The sequence below is a fragment of the Gorilla gorilla genome, chromosome 1 (assembly GCF_029281585.2).
Source record: "Gorilla gorilla gorilla isolate KB3781 chromosome 1, NHGRI_mGorGor1-v2.1_pri, whole genome shotgun sequence".
In the NCBI taxonomy this organism is placed as follows: domain Eukaryota; kingdom Metazoa; phylum Chordata; class Mammalia; order Primates; family Hominidae; genus Gorilla; species Gorilla gorilla.
Genome location: NC_073224.2, coordinates 147,200,509 through 147,226,594, shown reverse-complemented (window position 1 = coordinate 147,226,594; position 26,086 = coordinate 147,200,509). Strand labels below are relative to the sequence as shown.

Genomic DNA, 26,086 nt, shown 5'->3' with positions numbered 1-26,086 from the left:
TCACTGCAAGCTCCACCTCCAACAGAAACTATTTCTATTTATCCTTTGTCTCTTTTCTATTCTAATTGTCATGGACACGTATAGTGGCTTTAGATTTACTTAAAGGAGTAAACTTGGAGTGCTCAAAGATAAATAAAATAAGATAAAACTTCTGCTTTTTGAAAGACACTTTTAAGAGAATGGTAAGCTGCCAGCTGGGGGAAGAATTTGAAAGTCATGTGCTTGATACAAGACTTTTACCCTAAACTTATAAAGAACTCTCCAAACATAGTAATAAGAAAGCAAATAATCAAATTTTTTTTAAAAAATCAAAGAATATATACAGATGACAAATAAACACATAAAAAGATGCTCAAAACCAATAGAGAAATGCAAATTAAAACCAGAGATACTAATACCTAATAAAATGGCTTAAACTAAAAAGACTGATCATACCAAGTGTTGACAAGGATGTAGAAGAACTGGTAATTTCATACACTGCTGGCGGGATATCAAAAAGTACAGGCCCTTTGAAAAACAGTTTGGCAGTTAAACATATACCTACCATATGATCCAGTCATTCCATTCCAAGAGAAATGAAAGCATACATCCATGCAAAGGCTTAAACACAAATGTTTATGGCATTTAATAGCAACAGGTGAGTGAATAAACTATGATATTTCCACATGAGGGAATACTATAAAAAGGAATCAACTATCAATATGTGCTATAACATGACTTTCAAAATTATGCTGAGTGAAATAATCCATACCAAAAAAACTACATATTGTATGATTCCATTTCTACAAAATTCTAGAAAATGCAAACTACAGTGGCTGCCTGGGGACGGCGACGGGGATAATGGAGATGTTCATTTTCTTGATTTTGGTGACAATTTCACAGGTGTATACATATGTCAGAATGTATCAAATTGTACAGTTTAAGTACGCATAGTTGATTACAACAATACATCAAAAAACCCGTTAAAAGTTATTTTTGTTATGATTTTAAGCCAGTAGCATTATATAGCTTGACTGAGCACAAAAGGGTGATCTTCCATATGTATATAATGTATATATTATATTATACATTATATATATCATATGATATATGATATATATGATATATCATATATATCATATATCATATCATGATATATCATATATCATATATGATATATGATATATCATATATCATATATCATATATCATCATATATATGACATATATCATAATTATAATTATATTATAATTCAACAAAAATATTATATATAACATATATTATATTATATGATTGAAATACACAATAATATATATTATATTATAATATAATAATATAATATAATATAATCATATTAAAATATAATATGATATATGTTATATATAACATATTATAAAGTATATTATATGTTTTGTATATTATATATTATAATATAATCTATTATAATATATATTATATATATATAAATAAATATATAAAAGAGATGATGCCCTAAAGAGCCTCTGACAATAACATGGTAAGGAAACAAACAGAGTCCGGAATATGCATTCCTAGCAGAGCAGAAAACTATTCTATTTAATACCATTAGGAGAAAAGGGTATTTTGCTTTCTATGAATAATTTATGAAAAGATTTTGCACTCTAAACCACAAATCAGATATCTATACTGGATTAAATTATTTTATGCTTTTACCAAAGGAGACTGTTCAGAGAGTTTAAAATTATAAAGTTATAGTTTCATTTACTTTTTAAAAAATTGATACAATTCAAGAAGGATTTAGGGAATTTGCTATATTAAGAAAACAAATCTCTAAAGCTATTTGAGCCAGAAGAAAATGTTAGTCTCTTTTAAGACCAATCTCCCCCCAAAAAAGACGAACACTTCTGTAAATAACTTTGACAAATAAGAAACCAAAAAATAGAAAAAAAAATTCTAGTGTAAGTAAATATGAATGGCTGGATTTGTATAATTGGAGAGAAAAAAGCCAAGCAACCTCACTCACCTATTCTGTTCTTCCAGTTTAGCCAGGAGTTCTAAGTCGTCTGGACTCAACTGTGATGGGGAAGATGGTGAAAGGGCTGGTGTTGATAGTGTGGTAGATGAGGATGTGGTATGTAATGAAGCAGATGGACTTGCCACCTGACTGGCCATCTGACTGACTGTATGCGATACTGTGTTCTTCACCCATGAGAGAGTAGAGCTCAGCTTTTCTGCAACTTTGTCTGTCGCCACCTAAGGACAAAAATAAAAGTTGCATATACTTTAGTTACACTGTATTCATTACCGAGAACTTAATAATTCTGTTAGGATTTACTTAATAACCATCATCAGAATATTCTCTTTGAGGAAGTAAAGGTAAAACCTGTTTTAGCAACAATACCCTAATATCCAGCTTTTGCAAACTGTTTACTTCAGTTCTGCAGCATGAACAAATCAGAACAGTGTTCCAAACTGAGACCCATCAGGAGTGACAAAAATCAACCAGCATGTTTCAAAAATGAAAAAGAGCAAAAATATCAAATTAAAGATATGCTGTCTAATGAAATTTTTGTTATTTTAAAAATACATCCTACATGTATGTATGTATATGGGTGTATTGAGTGAGGATGTAAAATGTATTCTTGGGGTTTTAGTCAAAAACATATGCAAGTCAAGGAATTAAAACATGTCCATTAGATGATCAGGGAAATCCTGTAACATGACTAACAATTCAACAAAAACTGGGTGTATTTAGCATAAATAAAATGTAGTGAGGCCCTTGATTGATCTCTCTTCAAACCACTAAAGAGTGTTGTTATAGAAGAGGGACTAGCACCACAGGAACAAAATTATGGTAAATGGCTGGGTTAATAGAATGAGAGGGGTTCAAGGTAGAATTTCTAATAGTTGGCTTATTCAGAAATAGAATGGGATGCCTAGGAAAGAGTAGTACATTCTCTACCAATAGCTACGTTAATGTGGCAATTGTAAAAGCCAAATGTCAAGCGTTGGTTAAGGGTTAAGTTTCTGTTTTAGGTGGCTAACCAGGAAGAAAAAAGCCTTTAAGATTCCTCTCTTTTCTAAGATTCAGTGAATTATGCATATGCTCACGTATTTGTCATAAACCATGCCAACCTCCTAAGCAGATATGTATACAACAAATTCAGCTGAAAAAGAAAATGTACATACTGTTCAAAGCTAACACTGGTTTATATATGGGAATCCATACGAACATATGTACGCAAAAAAAAAAAAAAATCCTGTCCAGATCCTGGTAGTAGGTACCACTCTCCTCATTGGTTACCCAAGCATTTCCTCCTACCCTCAATATATACATGGCTTTTTCTCTGTCTCCACTTCCTCCACTTCAATTAGCAGGAAAATTCCATGTACGGAAAGGATAAAATGGAAAAGCAATTCTAAGGACATAGTTAAGCCACTTAACCTGAGGATGGAGCATCTAAAAGGACAAAGATTCCATTACAAGTGCTGAATAGGGGCAAGAGTTTTATTAAACTCAAGATGCCTCTCATTTTCTTTCCATTTGCCAATAATTTTCCCCTTTTAGAACTTACTTCCTTTAGAAATGATATTATAGAAAGGATCAGTGGGCTGTTACCGTTGAGAGACGAATCCCAAGAAAGAAAAGTTGAATGGCATAAGAGACCTAAGAAAGAGAAGCATGAGGTGATCATTTATGCCTGCTTCCAGGCAAAAGAAGTCCTTCCTGTCAACTCATAGATGAAAACAGCTCATCAGGGCAAAAGGCCATATAGGAACCAAATAATAATTTAGCCAAAACTTTATTTGTGCCACGAAATGACAGAAGCCATAGTAGGCACCAAGATAGCCTACTGTGTGATTTGTTATCCTATCGATCTTAGGATAACAACTATAAACTCAATTGTGAAAATGGCACAAATTCGCATCCCCAAAGCACACTCTAATATTTAAAAAGAGAAAACCTAATGTATAAAATTTACAGAAAAATGGAAGAAAACCTAATGTATAAAATTTATAGAAAAATGGTACACTTTACCAATACATTAATTTCAAATATACTTACAATTTTCAATAATTAATGCTTTACATTTTCATTATATTAAACTCCCCTACTCAGTAAGTTAATTGCTGCAAAAGCAAAAGACACCTATTAATTGCTTTATTAAAAGAAATTTATATCATACCCCTTCTGCACACTGTAGCAACAGGCTTCGATTTAAAGAGTCTGAAATAATCAAAAGCACAATTCTGACATGCTTTAGACCTCACTGAAATGGAATTCAGCCTATAACTACTAAAGACTCAACTTCAAGTTTTAAGTTCTTAAATACAGTTAGAGTATTTAATTGCATCTGCAATTTAATAAAGTTTAATATTCATAGAATCTAGAAATCCCACAGGGCTAAATTATTTTTTCATATATCATCATGTACTATTTTTCCTTTAATTTTACTTTTCCAAACTTCCACTCTGCCACCTCTCAATCTCTTTTCCTCAACCTAGGGTAAATTGAGGTCACATAAATAAATATAAACAAATCTGACAATGCAAATATGTCACAAAGTTCCTGTCTATCTCATAGAGTTGTTATGCATTTATTTTAAAAAGTGAACATACTGGCCGGGCACGGTGGCTCACACCTGTAATCCCAACACTTTGAGAGGCCAATGCAGGCAGATCACCCTGAGGTCAGGAGTTCAAGACCAGCTTGGCCAACATGGCAAAACCCTGCGTCTACTAAAAATACAAAAATTAGCTGGGCATGGTGGCAGGCGCCTGTAATCCCAGCTACTCATGAGTCTGAGGCAGGAGAATCACTTGAACCCGAGAGGCAGAGGTTGCAATGCACCAAGATCACGCCACTGCACTCCAGCCTGAGCGACAAAAGCAAAACTCCGTCTCAAAAAAAAAAAAAAAAAAGCGAACACACTTTGAAAATGCTAAAACCATCATTAAAAAGGCTTAGTAATCACACACAAAAGGCCACATATTGTATGATTCCATTCACATAAAAGTTCCGAACAGGCAAATCCAGAAGTAGATTAGTAATTTCCAGGGCCTGGGAAAAGGGATGGAAAATGACTACTAATGGGTACAGGATTTCTTTATGGGGTGATGAAAATAATCTGGGATTGGTCAGTGGTGAAGGTTGCACAACCTTGTGAATATAATAAATGCCACTGAATTATACACTTTAAAAGGGGCAAATTTATGGTATATAAATTATATCTCAATTTTTTAAGTGTAGTAAAAGCGTTATATACTATTACAATAGTTGAATACAATCTCCCATGAGAAACAGACATGATTATATCACTTTATATTTTATTAAAAGGATGCTCTTAACTTCCCTAAAATAGATCCATTTTTAAAGATTCTGATTTTAGATCAAAAATCATGAGGGAGAAAAGGCCATGGCTATGGTTAATTACTTCCTGAATCATACTGTGAAACTGAATCACATTTCTAGAGTATAATATTCCCCCCTGGGTAAAGGGTACTATTGTGGGTAAAGAGGAACTATGAGTATGGGTACCTGTGCCATCACTGAGAGTCAAAAACCCAACAGATCTTTAAATGTCAAAAGTCAAGTTACCTTTAAAAAAAAAAAAAGGGCAGTGCGGCAGAACACATTTCATAATGTCAGGACTTCAGCTATATACAGATGTCACAAAGATTCACCAATCATTTTGCAGTTCTATCTTTTTACCCTTCCTTAGAGCCAGGGAATATTTCCTAATACTTTTTCATATCTGTTTACTGAATGAACGCATGAGATGATTTTAAAATATAGTTACCATTAGTGTACATACAGCTTGCTTATATAAACATTTCACTATCTATTATCATTTTACAATCTTCCTTCAAAAAGTACAGGAACCAGAGACAAGTAGCTTTTAACACAGAAGCTCAAACACTTTCAAGAGCTATTGAGGACTAAGAGACTTTTCCACCACCACATCACAATGCAAAACTGCTTTATTTTCCGTCTCTTATTAGCTTCTCCAAAGTACCTGCTGTTTATCCCCACCCCTCTAATCTGTGTTACACTCATTTTTATCTCCGCTTTTTCTTTTCTTTTCTGGTTTCTTGTCTCTTGACAATTTTCTTACACTCTTTGATTCTCACAAAGCTGGCCATTATGAGGGACTGCCAACCAGACATCTCATGTTCCTTCCTTGAGATGAGTGGACCAAAGACACACAGGTCAAGATTTTGGTTTTATTTTTTATTGGGCTCACTTTTACTATGTCAGATATACATATGTGTGTATGTGTGTGTCTGTATACATGTATGTATAAAATCAACTAATATTTACTGAGTATTCTGTGTAAGTCACTATGCAAAGCATGGAGACTGCTATAATTAAAGATAGTACCTTACCCTGTCATTATTCCTGTATTTCTTATACTCATATGGAAAAGTATCTAAAATAGTATCCCTATCACTCCCTTCAGTATCTTTGTTAATTGTATGGCAGTCTTAGACTTAGTACTGAAAGCCAGTATAACAGTTTCCACGTGGTATGGTTTTTAGGGACTCTGATACGAAATTTTGACCAGCCTTCTGCGCTACCTAAACTCTACGTAGATTCCATGCAACTCCCACTGTATGGTGCCAGAGGTTTGGAAACAAAGTTTCAAAAAGGAGGGGAATATATCAGCAAACACTTTTTCAGCATTTAAATCGCACCAGGTACTGTTGTAAACACTTTATATGTATTAAATCTATTTAATTATTGAAATGCTATAAAGTAGGTATTACTGTTTTCCACATTTTACAAGTGAAGAAATGATGACACAAAAATGCTATACAACTTACATAAGGTCACAAAGCTAATAAAAGTCAAACACAGGCAATCTGGTTGGAGATTCCTTGCTCTTAACCACTATCAAGAATGAGCAAGACCAAAGGTTGGCAATGGATGTGGTCACTAATGACTTCAGTGAGTCCATTTCACCAAAAGAAGGCAGAAACCAGATTACAGTAAGTTGAGGAGTATCTGAGAGATACAGAAATAAGAGCTGCAAAATATTCCCATTCCTACCACAATGACCTTTATTTTTGAGATTTCTTGAATCAGACTAATTCCTAAAGCCTGGAGATTCCAGAAGGATAGTCAGGATATTATTACATAACAAACCCTATTTTCGAAAAAGGCCTTCAAACAGACAGTAGCTTCATTTGATTTTATTTTAAAAAGAAAAAAAAACTGGTACAATTCAGAAAACTGGGCTGATGGGGTTATTCTTTGTCACTGTGGAGTTAGCTTGTTTTATAATATAAAGGCTGATCCGACAACTCAGTATTTTATTTTTTTAGGACTTTTCACATTATTTCATATTAACTCATTTTAGTGCTCATTCATAATTCTATAAAGTAGGTAATGTCTCCATTTTAGAGATAAGAAATCAAAGATTCAGCTCATTTAAAAGACCTCTTAAATCACAATGGATTGAAGACCTAAATAATAGAACTAAAACTATAAAACTTAGAAGAAAACATAAGGGAAAAACTTCATGACAATGATTTGGCAATGATTCCTTAGACTAACACAAAAAGCACAGGCAACAAAAGGAAAAAAAAGATAAATTGGACTCCATCAAAATTAAAAACTTTTGTGTATCAACAGAGTAAAAATAACCCAGAAAAATGAAAGCAAATATTTGTAAATCATATAGCTGTATGGGTTTAATATCTAGAATATATAAAGAACTCCTACAAATTAATAACACACAAAAAAAACAAATAATCTGATTAAAAGATGAGCAAAGGATGTGAACAGACATTTCCCCAAAGAAGATATATAAATGGCCAATAATCACAGGGGCTTTTGAAAATACGTTCAACATTACTAATTTTTTTAAGAGATGAGGTCTTGCTATATTGCCCAGGCTGGTCTTGAACTCCTGGCCTCAAGCAATCCTCCTGCTTCAGCCTCCTGAGTAGCTGGTACTATAGGCACGAGCCACTGTGCTCAGCTAACATCATCAATCACTAATAAAATGCAAATCAGCCAGGCACGGTAGCTCATGCCTGTAATCCCAGCACTTTGGGAGGCTGAAGCAGGTGGATCACCTGAGGTCAGGAGTTCGAGACCAGCCTGGCCAACATGGAGAAACCCCATCTCTACTAAAAATACAAAAATTAGCTGGGTGTGGTGGCGGGTCCCTGTAATCTCAGCTACTCAGGAGGCTGAGGCAGGAGAATCGCTTGAACCCAGGAGGTGGAGGTTGCAGTGAGCCAAGACAGTGCCATTGCACTCCAGCCTGGGCGACAAGACCAAAACTCTGTCTCAAAAAAAAAAATTAAATTAAAATTAAATAAAATGCAAATCAAAACCACAATGAGATATCATTTCACACACATTTTGATGGCTATTATCAAAAAGGAAAATAACAAGTGTTGACATTGTTAATGGAAATATAAATGGCACAGCTGCTGTGGAAAACACTATGGCAGTTCCTCAAAAAATTTAACACAGAATTATAAGATCCAGCAATTCCACTTCTGGGTATTTATCCAAAGAACTGAAACAAGGACTTAGACATTTATATACCCATATTCATAGCAGCATTATTCACAATAGCCAAAAGGGATAAACAACCAAGTGTACATCAATGGATTAATGGATAAACAAAATGTGCTATCTCTATACAATGGACTATTATTCAGCCTTAAAAAGGAAGGAGGGCCAAGCGTGATGGCTCACGCCTGTAATCCCAGCACTTTGGGAGGCTGAGGTGGGCGGATCACCTGAGGTCAGGAGTTCGAGACCAGTTTGGCCAACATGGCAAAACCCCGTGTCTACTAAAAATACAAAAATTAGCTGGGCATGGTGGCGAGTGCCTGTAATCCCAGCTTTTTGGGAGGTTGAGGCAAGAGAATCGCTTGAACCCAGGAGGCGGAGGTTGCAGTGTACCAAGATCGTGCCACTGCACTCCAGCCTGGCGACAGAGCAAGACTCCATCTCAAAAAAAAAAGGGAAGGAAATTCTGACATACCACAACATGAACACACCCTGAGGACATTATACGAAGTGAAAAAAGCCAGCCATAAAATGACAAATATTGTGTGATTCCACTTTTATGAGACAGTCAAATCCACAGAGACAGAAAGTAAAATGGTGGTTGCCATGGGAAGAGGAAATAGGGAGTTATTGATTAGTGGCCACAGAGTTTCTTTGGAAAGATGAAAAAATTATAGAGATGATGGTGATGGTGGTTGTACAACAATATGAATATACTTAATTATAGACTTAAAATGGTTAAAACTGTAAATTTTGTTATGAATATTTTATCACAATGAAATCTGGGGGAAAAAATTACCCCTTTCATTCTTGACATTAGTAATTTGTGTCTTCTCTCTTTTGTTCTTGGTTACCCTGGCTAGAGGTCCGTCACTTTCAATGACCTTTTAAAAGAAACAGTTTTTCTTTCATTAATTTTGTAATTGTTTTCCTGTTTTCTATTTCACTGATTTCTACTAATTTTTATTATTTATTTTATTCTGCTTGCTTTAGGTTTGTATTGCTCTTCTATCTCTAGTTCCCTAAAGTAGAAGCTTAATCACTGATTTTTGAATCTTTTTTTCTACTATATGATTCAATATAAATCAAACTCTAAGCACTGCTTTTGCTGCTTTTCATTTTCCTTCAGTTCAAAATATTTTTAGTTTGAGACTTCAACTCATGTGTTACTTAGAAGTGTGTTTTTTAATTCCCAAGTATTTTCAGATTTTCCAAATATCTTTCTAACTATACAACACAAGTTGTATAGATAATTGTTAGTGATCTCTAACTTAATTCCACCGTGGTCTGAGAATACAAGTTAAGATGTGTTTTATGTCCCAGAATGTGGTTAATCTTGGCGAATGCTCCATGAGTTTGAGAAAAATGTGTTTTTTGCTGTTGTTGGATGAAGCAGTCTCTATATATCAATTAAATCCAGTTGATAAATGGTGCTATTCAGCTATAGCCTAACTGATTTTCTGTCTGCTACACTATAAATTACTGAGAGGTGTTGAGGCATCCAACTATAATAGTGAATTTGTCTATTACTCCTTACATTGCTATTGGTTTTTGCCACACAGACTATTTTGTCTTCTTTGAGAACGGACCCGTTTATCATTATGTAATGCCTGTCTTTATCCCTGATAATTCTCCTTCTTAAGTTTGCTTTGTTTGAAATTAATATAGTTATGCCAAATATCACACACACACACACACACACACACACACACAGAGGACGGCAGACTTGAAGACAATCTGGTGGTTTCTAGAGTGGCTCTGTTTTTGGAGAAGGGGAATTTCTCTTACATTCTTGAAAATACAACTTTGCATTTAAAAGGATGTTTGCATTTTGAGGTGCTTTATAGAGGAAGAGTTTTTCCAAACTATGTAGTGAATCACATCATTAAAAGCTGAAGTCCGTAAGTAAAATTTTTTTTATTACAGCAATTCTCAGACATTATTATACACTGTCAAAAGTAGAAGGTAGAGGAATTTACTTTCCAAACTTGACTAGTCAGGAATCGTTTTTCTCTTTTTTGAGACAGGGTCTTGTCACCCAGGCTGGAGTGCAGTGGTGCAATCATGGCTTGTTGCAGTCTCAACCTCCCGAGCTCAAGCAATCCTCCCACCTCAGCCTCCTGAGTAGCTGGGACCACAGGCACACAACTACCATGCCAGGCTAATTTTTTTTTTTTTTTTGGTAGAGACAGGGTTTCACCATGTTGCCCAGGCTGGTCTCAAACTCCTGGGGCTCAAGCGATCCACCTGCCTCGGGCTCCAAAAGTGCTAAGATTACAGGCGTGGACCACCCACCCAGCCTTTTTCACTCTTTACTGCAAAACAAATTCTGAGAAATGCTGCTCAGTTGCCAACGGTACTCATTCTTTAAGGTGTTTGTGTGCTCTGTGTCATGTTTCTCTTCACTTCTATGGTACTTCTCGTTTATATTAAATATTGTGACATTCATTAATAATGATAATATTCACTGAGTACTTTCAGATACATTATCACCTCATCTCCACAGTGCTATATGTGCCATATTATGCTTACACTGTTATATTATAAACCATTAGATGTACTACTGCCTCTCAGTACCTTAAGAAATAAAAACAGGCCACGTATGGTGGCTCAGGCCTATAATCCCAACACTTTGGGAGGCAGAGGCAGGAGGATCACTTGAGATCAAGAATTCAAGACCAGCCTGGGCAACATAATGAGACCTCATCTCCACAAAAAAAATTAGCTGGGTGTGGTGGCACAGACCTGTAGTAGAGGCACTTGTGAGGCTGAGGTGGAGGATCACTTGAGCCCAGGAGCATAAAGCTGCAGTGAGCCATGATTATGCCACTGCACTCTAGCCTGGGCAACAGAATGAGAGCTTGTCTGAAAAATAAAACAAAAACATTATTTCATATATATTCCTGTAGGTCAAAGACAGACCATTCATTACTCTTCATGAATCTTCTTGATGACCTGAAAACAAAATTGGTGAATAGTGTTAAACTAAACTTGGCCTAAGGATGCCCATGTACTTGAGTCCTTACATAACAAAGAGCAACCTAACTTAGTTGGCAAACTAACTGAAAGCCTAAGTTGGGTGTACAGTATACTTACGTAATAAATAGCTGAGTCTCAATCAATCACAGCAACCAAGCTTTAGGCAGCCAACACTGAACCCATGTTCTAATAAAGCAAATGCCAAGCTGTAACCAAAAGAGCTGTCTCTTTACCTCGCTTCTGTTTTCTGTCCATAAATGCTGCTTGACCACATTGCAGGTCAGAGTTCTCTGAACTTGTTCTGGTTCTGAAGGCTGTCCGAGTTGTGAATCGTTCTTTGCTCAATTAAACTCTGTTAAATTTAATGTGTCTAAGGCCTTTCCTTTTTACCAGTGAGTACTCAATACTTTCTCAATGACTTTTGATTAATTTTGATTGTTAAATAGCACATTTCAATGAAGGTATCTCCTATTCAAAATTCCCTTTGCAGCTATACACACTAAAAATAACTTTTAAAGTACTGTACTGGCTGGGCACAGTGGCTCACGCCTGAAATCCCAGCACTCTGGGAGGCTGAGGTGGGTGGATCACTTGAGGTCAGGAGCTCGAGATCAGTCTGGCCAACATAGTGAAACCCCGTCTCTACTAAAAATACAAAAATTAGCTGGGTGTAGTGGTGCATGCCTGTAGTCTCAGCTACTTGGGAGGCTGAGGTGGGAGGATGACTTGAGCCCAGGAGGCCAAGGCAGAAGGACTGCTTGTGTCCAGCAGTTCAAGATCAGCCTGGGCAACAGAGCGAGACCCTGTCTCTACAAAAAATTAAAAAGAAAATTAGCCAGGCATGGTGGCGTGGGTCTGTGATCCCAGCTACTTGGGATGCTGAGGCGGGAGGATCGCTTGAGCCTGAGAGGTCAAGGCTGCAGTGAACTGTGATCATACCACTGCAAGACTCTGGTTCAAAAAAAAAAAAAAGTTTTTTTAAAAAAGAAGTATAAGTGAGCAAAACAACCATATATTATTATATATTGTTACCCAATACAAGTAACGGGGGAAAAGCTATAGAATAATTTTTACGACACATTTGTAAAAGTCTGTATTTCCCAAAGATGGCCTATATAGTCCACAGGTTCCACATCCGCAGGTTCTGAACCAACCATGCATCACAAATATTCAAAATATAATAATACAATTAAAAATAATAGATTTTTTTAAAAACAGTACTGTATAACAACTACTTACACAGCATTTACTTTGTATTAGGTATCATAAGTAATCTAGAAATGATTTTAAAGTATACAGGAAGATGTGTGTATATTATATACAAATACTGCACTATTTTATATATGGGATTTAAGCATCCATGGTAGTATGAGGGCAGTGATCTTGGAACCAATCCCCTGCAGATGCAGCAAGAAAACTAATTGTTATCTTAGTTTCCTAGTACTGCTGTTACAAAGTACCACAAACTGGGTGGCTTAAAACAACAGAAATAAGCCGGGTGTGGTGGCTCATGCCTGTAATCCCAGCACTTTGGGAGGCCGAGGCAGGTGGATCACTTGAGATCAGGAGTTTGAGACTAGCCTGGCCAATATGACAAAACTCCGTCTCTACCAAAAATACAAAAATTAGCCGGGCGTGATGTTGGGTGCCTGTAGTCCCAGCTACTTGAGAGGCTGAGACAGGAGAATTGTTTGAACCCGGAAGGCGGAGGTCGCAGTGAGCTGAGATCACGCCACTGCACTCCAGCCTGGGTGACAGAGCCAGACTCCATCTCACCAAAAATAAAATAAAATAAAAACACCCAGAAATGTATTGTCTCACAGTTCTGGAGGCTAGAAGTCCAAAACCAAGTTGTCAGCAGGGTCATTCTCCCTCTAAAACTTGTAGGGAGAATCTTCCCTTGCCTCTTCCTAGCTTTGGGTGGTTTGCCAGTAATGACCAGCATTTCTTGGTTTGCAGTTGCAGCACTTCAAGCACTTGGATCTCAGCCTCCATGATCACATGACATTCTCCCCTCCAGTGACTGTATCTTCCCTAATTACATTTACAACAACCCTGTTTCCAAATAAAGTCACATTCTGAGGTACAAGGGTACTGTGATAGCTGGACTTCAACATATCTTTTTGAAGGACACAATCCAATCTGTAACATGGCCACATTTCCTATCCCACATCTTCCCATAGAGTGGTGAAGTCCACATCCCCTCCCCTTGAGCCCAAGCAAAGCTCGCTGACTGCTTCAACCAAAAGTGGGTACCAAAAGTGATTACTGAGCTTAAGTCTTGGAATCTGGCTACCATGCTTTCAAGAAGCCCAAACTAGCCCACGCAGAGACCACATGGAGAGTACAGGCATTCTCACTAACAGTCCAGCTGAGGTTCCAGCCTCAACCACCAGGCACAAATGTGAACATACCCCCAACTGATTCTAGGCCCTAAGTGAAGAGTCAGCCCCAGACTCTAAGTCTTCCCAGCTGAGACCAAAGACGTGAAGCAGAGACAAGTCCTCTTCATAATCCTCTGTCTAAATTCCTGACCCACAGAATCTAAGCACATACTAAAACGATTATTTGAAGCCATTAAGTTTCATGGTGGTTTGTTACACTGCTACAGTAACTGGAACAATATCACATTATCCCACAAAACAAAATTAAAATATTTAACAGTGCTTGAAATAAAACCAAGAAACTAAAAGTATAGAGTATCAGTAAAGACAGCATACCAGACTTATTTTTATTTTGGGGAGACAGAGGCTTCAAATAATTGAGAAAAAAACATCTTTTCATTTGTCTATAGTGTGCTATGAGTAGGTACAAGGACACTAAGAAAATATAAATAAATATTGGCCAGTCACGGTGGCTCATGGTTGTAATCCCAGCACTCTGGGAGGCCGACGCGGGCAGATCACCTGAGGTCGGGAGTTCGACACCAGCCTGACCAACAGAAGAAACCCAATCTCTACTAAAAATACAAAAATTAGCTGGGCGTGGTGGCGTATATGTGTAATCCCAGCTACTTGGGAGGCTGAGGCAGGAGAATCACTTGAACCCGGGAGGCAGAGGTTGCGGTGAGCCGAGATCGTGCCATTGCACTCTAGCCTGGGCAACAAGAGCGAAACTCTGTCTCAAAAAAAAAAAAAGAAAGAAAGAAAACCTTCATAGCTACTTTATTCTTAATAGCCAAATAGATAGGAGATAGGACAAATAAATTGTATTATAGTCATGATGATAAGGCTTCTTCACTCCTCCAGTAGAGGGCACACTCTTGCAAGCAGCTTTTGTAGCCAGTTGCTTCCTGGGTGTTTTACCACTGGTGCATCTGCCGGCAGTTAACTTTGTACCAGCCATGGTATAGAGCTCTCCTTACTTAACCTCCTCCTTCAGCTGGAGCTCCTAATTTTTAACTTCTTAAAAGGCAACCATTCTACAATATGAACATATAAGCCCGGGCATTCAGAAGCTTTTAATATGGATACTCTAGCACATCTTTAATAATATATACAAAGTTCAGTTTCATCTATTTAACTTTCCAACAGGAGAGACTGCCTTGAATACCTCTATATCCCCAGTATCAAAGATCTTGTCTATCATAAACCAGATGCTCAATAAATGTCTCTGTGGAATAAAGGGTAATTTCTACATATATATATATAGTATCTATAAATATATGTAAATAAATATATATACCTAGTTAAGCAGGAGAGTACTAACTACTGAATATGAGTATTCACTTAATTAGCCAAATCATGCTAACTTCAGACAAGGAAAAACTCCCTCCCCATTTAGAGCACAGAAAGTGTTATAAAATAATGTACTTTGCCAAGCATTCGAAGAGTCACTAAAATGTAGATCCAACCTTATCACACATAATCTACATCCTGCTAAAAGTGGGCCCACAGCCTCAGATTTCCAAATATCCATACTAATTCATGTTCACATAACTGCTCTCTAAGTCTCTTAAAATGCTCAATCAAGCCACCAAAGTTGACACAGATGAAAATAAGCTCACCACTCAAAAATATAACTCACACAAGAGACAAAACTCAATAAATGACAGCTGAGCATAGAATTAGACCCACAAGCACTTCAACTATTGGAATTATCAAACACAGAATATATAACTACTTTTAAAATGCTTAAAGCAATAAAAGAATTTTCTAAATGAGCAAGGAATAGGATACAAACAAAGATCATGCAAATTTTTGAAGTATCCAAGTGGAACTTATAGAAATAAAAAATTTAATAAATGAAATAGGAAAAAAAGGGAGGTGAGATGTGGGGAAGACAGAGGGATAGAGAATTAAACAGACATAAACAGAAAATCAATGAACTAGAAGAGCCGAAGACATTAACTCAGAAGGCAGCACAGATACAAATCAATACTTAAGAGGTTTATTTTAATATAAAACCAAATAAAAAATGGTATTTGCTTTACCAAACTAAGTCATCTTTCATATAACAAGATAATGAATACATGAAAACATAAAAATAAATCAAGAATCAAAACTAAAACTAACACTTTCACGAACACGCTGAAAAACACCACAATCATCACATTACACTATACTCTTTAGACATTTTAGGGGTCACAAACTCCTTTGAGAAATTCATGCACATATGAACAAAATTTTGCAAATAATTTTTGAACTTTCCTATCATCCCCAGATCCAGAAGTAGAATTCCTGACCCTCCTTTGGCTATAATAAATGTCTACCCCATTGCCTTTTTCCCCTTACTTTTAATTTTTACCACTTACATGAGGCTTATGACCAGAAAAAAAAAAGTAATATTTTATCTGTTGACTTCTTCCTGTGAAAAAGGTCAATTAGTTCTTTCCCCATCATCCATATCATCAACCTTGCCCACCATAACATACAAACACTTCATACATTCCATTATCCCTATGTAATTAAAACATATTTTTGGGCCGGGTGCGGTGGCTCACGCCTGTAATCCCAGCACTTTGGGAGGCCGAGGCGGGCGGATCATGAGGTCAGGAGATCGAGACCATCCTGGCTAACACAGTGAAACCCCGTTTCTACTAAAAATACAAAAAATTAGCCAGGCATGGTGGCGGGCACCTGTAGTCCCAGCTACTCAGGAGGCTGAGGCAGGAGAATGGCATGAACCCAGGAGGCAGAGCTGGCAATGAGCCAAGATCGCACCACTGCACTGTAGCCTGAGCAACAGAACAAGACTCCCTCTCAAAAAAAATAAAAATAAATAAAAAACATATTTTTGGTTACACCAATATTCAGTGTATGCATTAACATGACTATGTAACTTTAGTCACAGCTGTTCTATGAGGTATACTGTGATTACTTTTACTTTCTTGGACCAATTTTTTACTTTCCCTGGAGTTAATAAATGTCTAATTGTTTAGCTTTATTTGTACTTATAAATTCACCCCCAATTCATCCAATTATATAAATCTCCTCAACATATTCGAGCATATCACATGTGCTATCAATCTTATATTTTTGTACAAGTCCTTTCTGCAACCTTCTGACTTGCTCCATTCTGGACTAGTTGCTCTACACCTGGTACACAACTGTGATCCCAGGTATTCCTTTCACCTCACTTGGGTTGGATCATTTGTTTCCTAAACACTATGTCTTCCCTTTGCTCAAAACACTCTTATTTTGGTGAAGTACCTCCTCTACTACCTTCCTGAAAGGGGTTGCCTGAGAGGTGAGTTTGAGACACTGCATATGTGAAAATGCTTTTTCTACTGTTACACTTGAAAATGACTGCACTATAAACTCTTAGATTACAAATAATTTGCCCAACCGGGCACAGTGGCTCACGTCTGTAATCTCAGCACTTTGGGAAGCCAAGGTGGGTGGATCATCTGAGCTCAGGAGTTCGAAACCTGCCTAGGCAACATGGTGAAACCCCATCTCTACTAAAAACACAAAAAATTAGCCAGGCGTGGTGGTGCACGCCTATAATAATTACAACTACTTGGGAGGCTGAGGCAGGAGAGTTGCTTGAACCCAGGGGGCAGAGGTAGCAGTGAGCCAAGATCACGCCACTGCACTCAAGCCTGGGCGACAGAGAGACACCCTGTCTTAAAAAATAATAATAATAATTTTCCCTTATACTTTTTAAGATATTGCCCTCTATTGTCTTTTGCTTCCAGTATTCTTGTTGAAGAGCCTGAAACTACTCTAATTTTATTAACTAACCCATTTTTCCTTTACCTCTGGGAACTTCTCTATCTTCTCCTTAGCCCCTTAGTTGTGAAAATTCAATAAAATGACAGAATCTCACTCTGTTGCCCAGGCTAGAGTACAGTGGCGCAATCTCAGCTCACTACAGCCTCCGCCTCTTGGGTTCAAGCAATTCTCCTGCCTCAGCCTCCTGAGTACCTGGAATTACAGGCATGTGCCACCACGCCTGGCTACTTTTTGTATTTTTAGTAGAGACGGGGTTTCACCATGTTGGCCAGGCTGGTCTCGAACTCCTGGCCTCAAGTGATTTGCCCGCCTCGACCTCCCAAAGTGCTGGGATTACAGGCGTGAGCCACTCACTGCACCCAGCCTAATGAAACGTCTTAATACAGATATTTTTTTCACCTGTTGTGCTTAGCACTCCAATGGGCCCTTTTAATTTAGAAAAGGACCAATCGGAGTGCTAAGCACAGCAGGTTGTTCAGTTCTGGGAACTTTTCCTTCTTTGTGGGGAGCGGGGAGTCGACCTGCGCATGACGAGGGGCAGCGGTGCAGCACGGCCCTGTTTTCCTAATTTCTTTTATGACATCCTCCTCCATATTTTCTTTCTGAAACTCCTGTCTCCTTGCCAGTTAGCTCACAATAAAGCCCTTTTTCTTTTCTCAAAAGCCGGTGTCATAGTATTAGGTTCTATGAGCATCGAGCAGTGAGCCCACTGCTTAGTAATACCAGTATCACTCATTGAACAAGAATTTATTTAGAATCTACTTTCTAAAAGAACACTTTATTGGGTGCTAAAAGTGTCATCATAAACAAAATAGACATGGTCCTTTCCCTCACAGAGCTAGTTAAGAAGTTAAACAAATAGTGAACAAATAAATGCAGAGAAGGATACATGACAAGGGCAAAACACTAAAGAACTTAATTTGATAGGGTGGATAAGGACTGCCTTTCTGAGGAGGCAACGTTTAAGATAAGATCTATGAAATGAGCAGGAAGAAGCCAGATAAACAAAGAGTCAGGCAAAAAAAAAAAAAAAAAAAGAAGGAAAATGTACAAAGGCCCTGAAGAACTGAATATTTTGATGGGTTAAAAACCACTCTCATCCAGTCGACATGGCACAGGCCTGTGATCTCAGCACCTTAGAAGGCCAAGGCAGGAGGATCACTTGAGCCCAGGAGTTCAAGACTAGCCTAGGCTACACAGTGAGACTTCATCTCAATCAAACAGTCAATCAACCAATCAATCAATCAATAGAAAAGCACTCTCTAATAGAAATATAAGGCAAGCCACAAATGCAAGCCGTATCAGTTAAGATTCTCTAGTAGCTATATTCTAAAAAGTAAAAACAAGTAAAACAAATGAAATTATATTTTTTAACCCAATATACTCAAAACATTATTTCAATAGATAAGGAATATGAAGAAATTATTAGCGTAATATTTTACATTCTTTCTTTAATATTAAGTCTGAAATTCAGTATGAATTTTACATGTACACCACATCTCAATTCAGACTAGTCACAGTTCAAGAGCTCACTCATCACATGTAGCTAGGGGCCTCCATATTAAACAACACAGGTTACAAGAACTAAAAAGTACCAAATGTGTGACTCAAAATTATACCTAATTTTGGAATCTAATTTTGGAATATATTTTCTGAATATAATTAGATATAATCCTCTGTAGTAATACTGTCTCTCCATAACCTATAAAAACAATCCACTAGGATATAGTTAAGTACTCTCTTGCTACATACACCAGCAAAATCCTAAACTGACAGGACTTTAGGTTTTTTACATTCTTCCATATTTTGAAAAAGAAAAAGAAAAAAATTTAGCTTCAGTTAATATGCCTAGAAGGAAGTCTGAAATGAAAGTCATCTAGAAAAGATTGTATCCTAACCCAAGCCCCAGAGAACAATAGTAAAGTAAAAGCCACATGCCATAACTTCAAAATCAATGCCATACTCCCATAGCCAGGGTAGCATTAGTAGTTGAGAGGCTTACTTTAACTACTATTCAGAAGAAACAATGTGGTCTTTACATGCTATCCAACAATGACTCATGATTCAAACATCAGGCTATCTCGGCTTTAGGGATTTAATATCCCTTCTAAATTTTTTTACCTCCACCAGAATACTATCAATTTCACTCAACAAATACTTACTAAACATAGGCATAAGGCTAGGCATTGAGTGGGAAAATAAGTAAGACATATGGTTCCTGTCCTGTCTTCAAATTGCTCACTAGTAATGAAGTATGGGGAGGCAAACATGGAAACAATTACAAGTCTCTTTCTCTCATCCATTACTACCAAACCTAGTAGCTTAATACATTAAATATTTATTATCTCACAGTTTCTGTATGTCAGAAACTGCAGTACAGTTTAGCTGGGCGATTCTGGCTCATGGCCTCTCATGAGCTTGCAGACAAGATCTTGGCTAGTGCTGCTGTCATCTGAAGGCTTGACTGGGGCTGGAAGAGCTGCTTCAAAGATGGCTCCCTCATATAGTTATTGGCAAAAGTCCTCAGTTTCTCACCATGTGGACCTTTCCGTAAGACTGCTGAGTATCTTCACCTTGTGGCAACTGGCTTCCCCCAGAACAAGAAAGCAAGACAGAAAATGCTGACATGACTTAGCTTCATAAGTCACTCTGATATTTTTGTAATATTCAATTGGTTACACAAGTCAGCCCTACTCAACATGGGAAGAAAGCGCATAACAGCACAAATATAAGGAAGTGGAGACCACTGACAGCCATCCTGGAGGCTAATGACCTCATGTGACATATTATGTTCAACACACAAAGTTGGGCAATAATGAAAATGTAAAAGGGCATGTTTATATGATATACTGTTTATAAACATACATATAAGTATAATGTTATATCTTAAAGAAGATGGGGATTATGTTTACAAGTACATTTATAATGTTTATTTCTTAAGGTGGGTGATGTGAACACAGGTATTTTTTTTTTTTTTTTGCATCTGAAATATTCATTATAAAAAACTGATGCTTTGGGCCAGCTGTAGTGGCTCACGCCTGAAATCCTAGCACTTTGAGAGGCTGAGGTGGGTGGATCACTACAGGTCAGGAGTTCAAGACCAGCCTGGCCAACGTGTTGAAACCTCGTCTCCACTAAAAAATATAAAAATTAGCTGGACGTGGGTGGCACACACCTGTATTCCCAGCTATTCAGGAGGCTGAAGCAGAAGAATCACTTGAACCCAGGAGGCAGATATTGCAGTGAGCCAAGATCACACCACTGCACTCCAGCCTGGGCGACAGAGCAAGATTCCGTCTTAAAAACAAAACGAACAAACCAAAAAACCCAAAAACAAAAAAACTAATGATTTGTCTAAAGGAAATTAGTATTTTTAAAGACATTATTGCTGAATACATTCATTCATACAGCTGTTTAGAACAACTATTTGGAAGTATCCATGATACATGTCGATGGGCTGACTCAGAAATCTGTCCCAATACTCAAATAAGCAAGGACCTACGTACTGAAATTAATCACAGAATTGGGAGCCGCCTGCCAGTCCTTTAACAATGGGGGGAGCTTGGCCAGAGCTGAGACTGGCGCTTCGCAGCCAACTGTCTGCAGCACCAGTGGGGCCGACGCCAAGGGGACTGAGGCTGTGAGGGCCTCGGGGCGGGACTGTAGTTGTCGTGTCTGGCTGCATGCACCTCAGGGTCCCAGGGAGCTGGAGAGGCAGTGATGGCGAGGAGAGCTGGCTGCCAGTATTCACCGAGCACTTGGTACAAAGAGCTGAAGTTGTCCTCATACAAAGGCCAGTCCCCTCAACTGAGTCTCAGCCAGTATTTTGCTGACCTGACTGCCATTGTGAGCGATCACGTCACGCTCTTTCTATGCCAGCATCTTGCTATTTACTACAACTATTTATGGATTGCTATGACATCTCTATCTGGCAGCTGTATTTAGCTGCAGTTTCCCGTCTGCTTCTAGCAAGTAAATCTGAAGAAAAAGAAGATAGTGTGCCTAAGCTGGAACAGCTCAACAGCCTAGGTGTTATGACTAATATGAATGTAGTATTAACAAAACAAAATTTGCTACATGTGTAACTCTTATTATTAGAAACCTATCAGTGGAATGGACCTCCGCCTTCCAACAGCTGCCCATTTCATTGAATTTGTTCTCTCTGAAGTAGTACACAAAACAGATCTTCACGATGGCTGGCCAACGATTTGCCTGGAAAAGATTAAACACTACACAGCCAAATATGCAGATTTCCTGGAAGTAATGTTGCAAAATTACCCCTTTCTAAATTATGCATTTTCTTCAGTAGCTGCTACATGTATGGCTTCTTCGAGGATTATACTTCGTCTTTCTCCAACATGGCCTACAAGACTACATCATTACATCATCTTACTGCTTACTCCTGGGATTTCTTAGTGCAGTGTACTGAACAGCTATTGACTGCTCATGATAATGATGTGAAAGAAGCAAAGAGAGGACAAGCAGGACCTCAAATGGCACAACTAAGTGTGTTCTAGACAGTCTCCCAGCCCTCACAGCCAGTTCACTTACAGCAACCTCGGCATGTCAAACAGTCACATAGACCTCACCGCTGTATCGCCATCCTACATCAACCAAGCTGTTGTTAGCAGATGGTATCTACTATGCACGCCTCATCTTACAAGCTACAGATGTGTCCTCCTGGCTTCCAAACTAGTGTTCAGGGCCTTGGGCACATGCGCACTGGTATTGGGATGTCCCTCACTGGCAACAGCAGCAGAAGTTAAGTCCTGTCTGAATGCTTTTTATAACCAGAGCTTTCAGACAAATGAACATTACCCTTGTATTACTTCATGCTTTGAAAGGTGATTATGTGTAAGGGTAATAACTGACCCAGACTGCTCTGTGACTTGAAGCTCTGGGTAAGCTTTTTGTAAACTTCCATTCAAAAGTAAAGAGATCCAATGACATCAGAACTCTTCAGGTACCAGCACCAGGAAGACTGAATATCTCTTTCAATATACCATGAATACCTGTGAGGACTAAACAAACACTTTGACGGTGTGTGTGTCAAATTTAGTTACAACAAATCCATGTATGACAAAAATGCTCACGTCCTGGCTAATAGTTCAAATATTTCAAAAATATTCAATACAACAGAAAATTTGGACAGACTCCAATTTGCCGTTTTGAGATTTGACCTATGGTAGATTCTGGGCCTAACATTGGCTTATAAGTCAAAAACAAACGTTTATCTTGGGCTTGCCAAACAGTCTTTTATGATGTAAAGTACTAATTTTTGAAGAGGTTTTTTTTTTTATTCTACAGTTTTGAGTTTTATCTTTGTTCTATAGAAGAAATTTTGAGTAAGTTTAAAGTCATGAATTCCTATGCTGTGGCAATCTGTACAATAAAAAAAAATTTAGATGATTCTATATAACTTCCTATTATAAACAGTATAGGTATATGGATTTATGCACTAAAATTAAGGCTGGAGTAAATCTCTTATTTTTAAAAAGAAAAAAAAAATAAGGCCAAGTATGGTAGCTCACACTTGTAATCCCAGCACTTTGGGAGGCCAAAGTGGGTGGATCACTTGAGGCCAGGAGTGTGAGACCAGCCTGGCCAACATGACAAAACCCCGTCTCCATTAAAGATACAAAAATTAGCCAGGCATGGTGGTGCACGCCTGTAATCCTAGCTACTCAGCAGGCTGAGGCATAAGAATCACTTGAACCCGGGAGGCAGAGGTTGCAGTGAGCCAAGACTGAGCCACTGCACAATCCAGCCTGGGCAAAAGAGTGAGCAAGACTCTGCCTCAAAAAAAAAAAAAAATCACAGAATTATTTATAAGAAAAAACTGGTAATAACCACAATGTTCATCAATCAGAAAATAAGCAAATAAGTTATGACACTACCATACAACAGAATGTGATGCAGCCATTAAAAATAACATGGTTCCCAATTTGATGGAGCCAATCAAATATAGGTAAAGAATAGGATATACATACAATATAATACCATATTTTGATAGGCTATGAAACTATTAACAGCTACCTCAAGATAGTGAGAATGTAGCAAGGGAAATAAAAACAGAGAAAGAAAACTTTCCTACTTTAGCGACTTCTGTATTTAAAATTTTTTAGTATCATGTAAGCCTTTTGTAATTTTGTTTTAAAAAGTTGGTTAAGGCTGGGTGCGGTGGCTCATACCTGTAATCCCAGCACTCTGGAAGGCCAAAGCAGGTGGATTGCTCGAGCCCAGGAGTTCAAGACCAGCTTGGGCAACATGGCAAAACCCCGTCTCTACAAAAAATACAAAAATTAGCCCGGCATAGTGGCGCACACCTGTGGTCCCAGCTACTCAGGAGCCTGAGGCAGGACTATTGATTGAGTCTACGAGGTCAGAGGCTGCAGTGAGCCATTATCCAGCCACTGCACTCCAGCCTGGGTGACAGGGCAAGACCCTGTCTCACAAAAAAAAAAAAAAAAAAAAAAAAATCTGGTTAAGACAACAATCAGGCAGACCACATGCAAAATGTTAATGCAACAAAAAGTGAAAAAAGAACTCAAATTACACATATATTCAAATTAGATCAAAGATATAGGCAGAGACATGAAGAAAATACATCAAAATTAAAATAAAGGTTATGTCAGAATACTAAATTTGGGGTCAGAGAGAGTTATTTCTCTTTTTTCTAATTATCTCCAATATGGTTACATAAAACTTATAATTAAGGAATGAGACCTACACATCAAAAAAAAAAGGTGAAAGATGATCAAGAGCAGATAGAAAAAAAAAGACACTAGACAGCAGCCTAAAGAAGACAAATACTGTCTAATGTAATTTTGTTTTTAAAGTAATTCTTAGCTGGGCGCGGTGGTTCATGCCTGTAATCCCAACACTTTGGGAGGCCCAAGCAGGCAGATCACTTGAGCTCAGACCAGCCTGGGCAACATGGTGAAACCCCATCTCTACCGAAAATACAAAAACTTAGCCGGGTGTGGTGGCGCGCATCTGTGGTTCCAGATACTTAGGAGGCTGAGGAGGGAGAACTGCTTGAGCTCAGGCGGCAGAGGTTACAGTGAGCCGAGATCATGCCGCTGTACTTCAGCCTGAGCAACAGTGAGATCCCATCTCAAAAAGAAAAAAAAGTAATTCTTATGTGTAAATGTTTTCATTATAAGTGATCCATATTTATGGAAAAAAGAAAACCAAGAAGAAAATTTAATTGTCAACAAACTCACCATTCACATAATCAGTACTTTTTTTGAAAAAATGATGGAGCATGAACAATATATAGAGAGACACCTAAGCCTCACTCAGAAGTAAAACTGTGAACTAGCTACAAGTCCTTAACGGTTTCAAATAGACTTTTTTTAAAAGTATGTTTATAGTAAAACATATAAAATTTGCCATTCTCATTATTTTTAAATGTATGATTCATGGCATTTAATACATTCACAATCTTGTGCAACCATCAGCATTCTTTCCAAAACTTTTTCATCATCCCCAACAGAAATACTATATCCATTTCCCTTTCTTGCATCCCTGGGTAACCTCTAATCTACTTTCTGACTCTCTCTAATTTGCCTATTCTATATATATCATATAGGTGGGATCATACTTATATGATTATATGTAAAACTAGCCTTTTCTGTCTGGCTTATTTTACTTAGCATAATGTTTTCAAGGTTCATCCATGTTGTAGCATGTATCAGAACCTCATTCCTTTTTGTGGCTAAATAATATTCATATTCATACATATACAAATACCCCCCCCCCCCCCACATACATTTTGTCTATGCATTCATCTCTATGCTGAGGGACATTTGGGTTATTTCCACCTTTTGACTTTTGGGAATCATGCTGCTATAAACATGAGCATACAAGTACCAAAGTGAGTTTTAATAGTTTGCTCTGGCTAAACTATAAAGAGAACAGAAGTAACAGAAACTGCCAAAAGCAATTACCACAATAAAATTCAATATAAGACATTAACTTTGTGATTTTTAATATTATTTATACTTCTTTTTCCAAATTTTGTTAAATAGGTATTATTTTGCATAAATGAGGGGAAATTAATTTTTGGAGAGTCCTTTGTCATGACAAGAAAAATATGTTCTAATCTGAAAAGATACAAAGTAAGGAAATAAAAGGGAGAGAGCAACACAATGCTGAAGATATCAGGAGATCATTACTGAGGTCAGGATTGCAGGTTAGCAGCACAGCTGAGAAGGGAGCTGACCTGGAGCCTAAAAGCATCTTTTTTTCTTTTTTCCTGTTCTGAATAAGAGAAGGTACTAGTCTTCCCTCCATAATGACGAGCACAGCAGCTAGTATACACTAAACAACAAAAGCTGGCTAAAAGAAGCGGGGCACAGTGGCTCATGCTTGTAATCCCAGCACACTGGGAGGCTGAGGCGGGAGGATCACTTGAGGTCAGGAGTTCGAGACCAGC

At 37.7% G+C, this 26,086-nt stretch overlaps 1 protein-coding gene and 1 pseudogene across 14 annotated transcripts in view; one reads left to right on the top strand and one right to left on the bottom strand.

Moving 5' to 3' along the window:
* EVI5 (ecotropic viral integration site 5) overlaps positions 1–26,086 on the bottom strand; it is a 277,795-nt gene that overhangs the window by 227,342 nt on the left and 24,367 nt on the right. For all 14 annotated transcript variants that reach the window (XM_063696986.1, XM_063697007.1, XM_063696981.1 and 11 more), the window contains one exon: positions 1,982–2,211. In XM_063696986.1, coding sequence (XP_063553056.1) covers positions 1,982–2,130 — 149 coding nt within the window. In that variant the 5' untranslated portion in view covers positions 2,131–2,211. The remainder of the gene's footprint in view (positions 1–1,981; positions 2,212–26,086) is intronic.
* On the top strand, positions 6,883–22,494 carry LOC109028510 (cyclin-J-like; annotated as a pseudogene).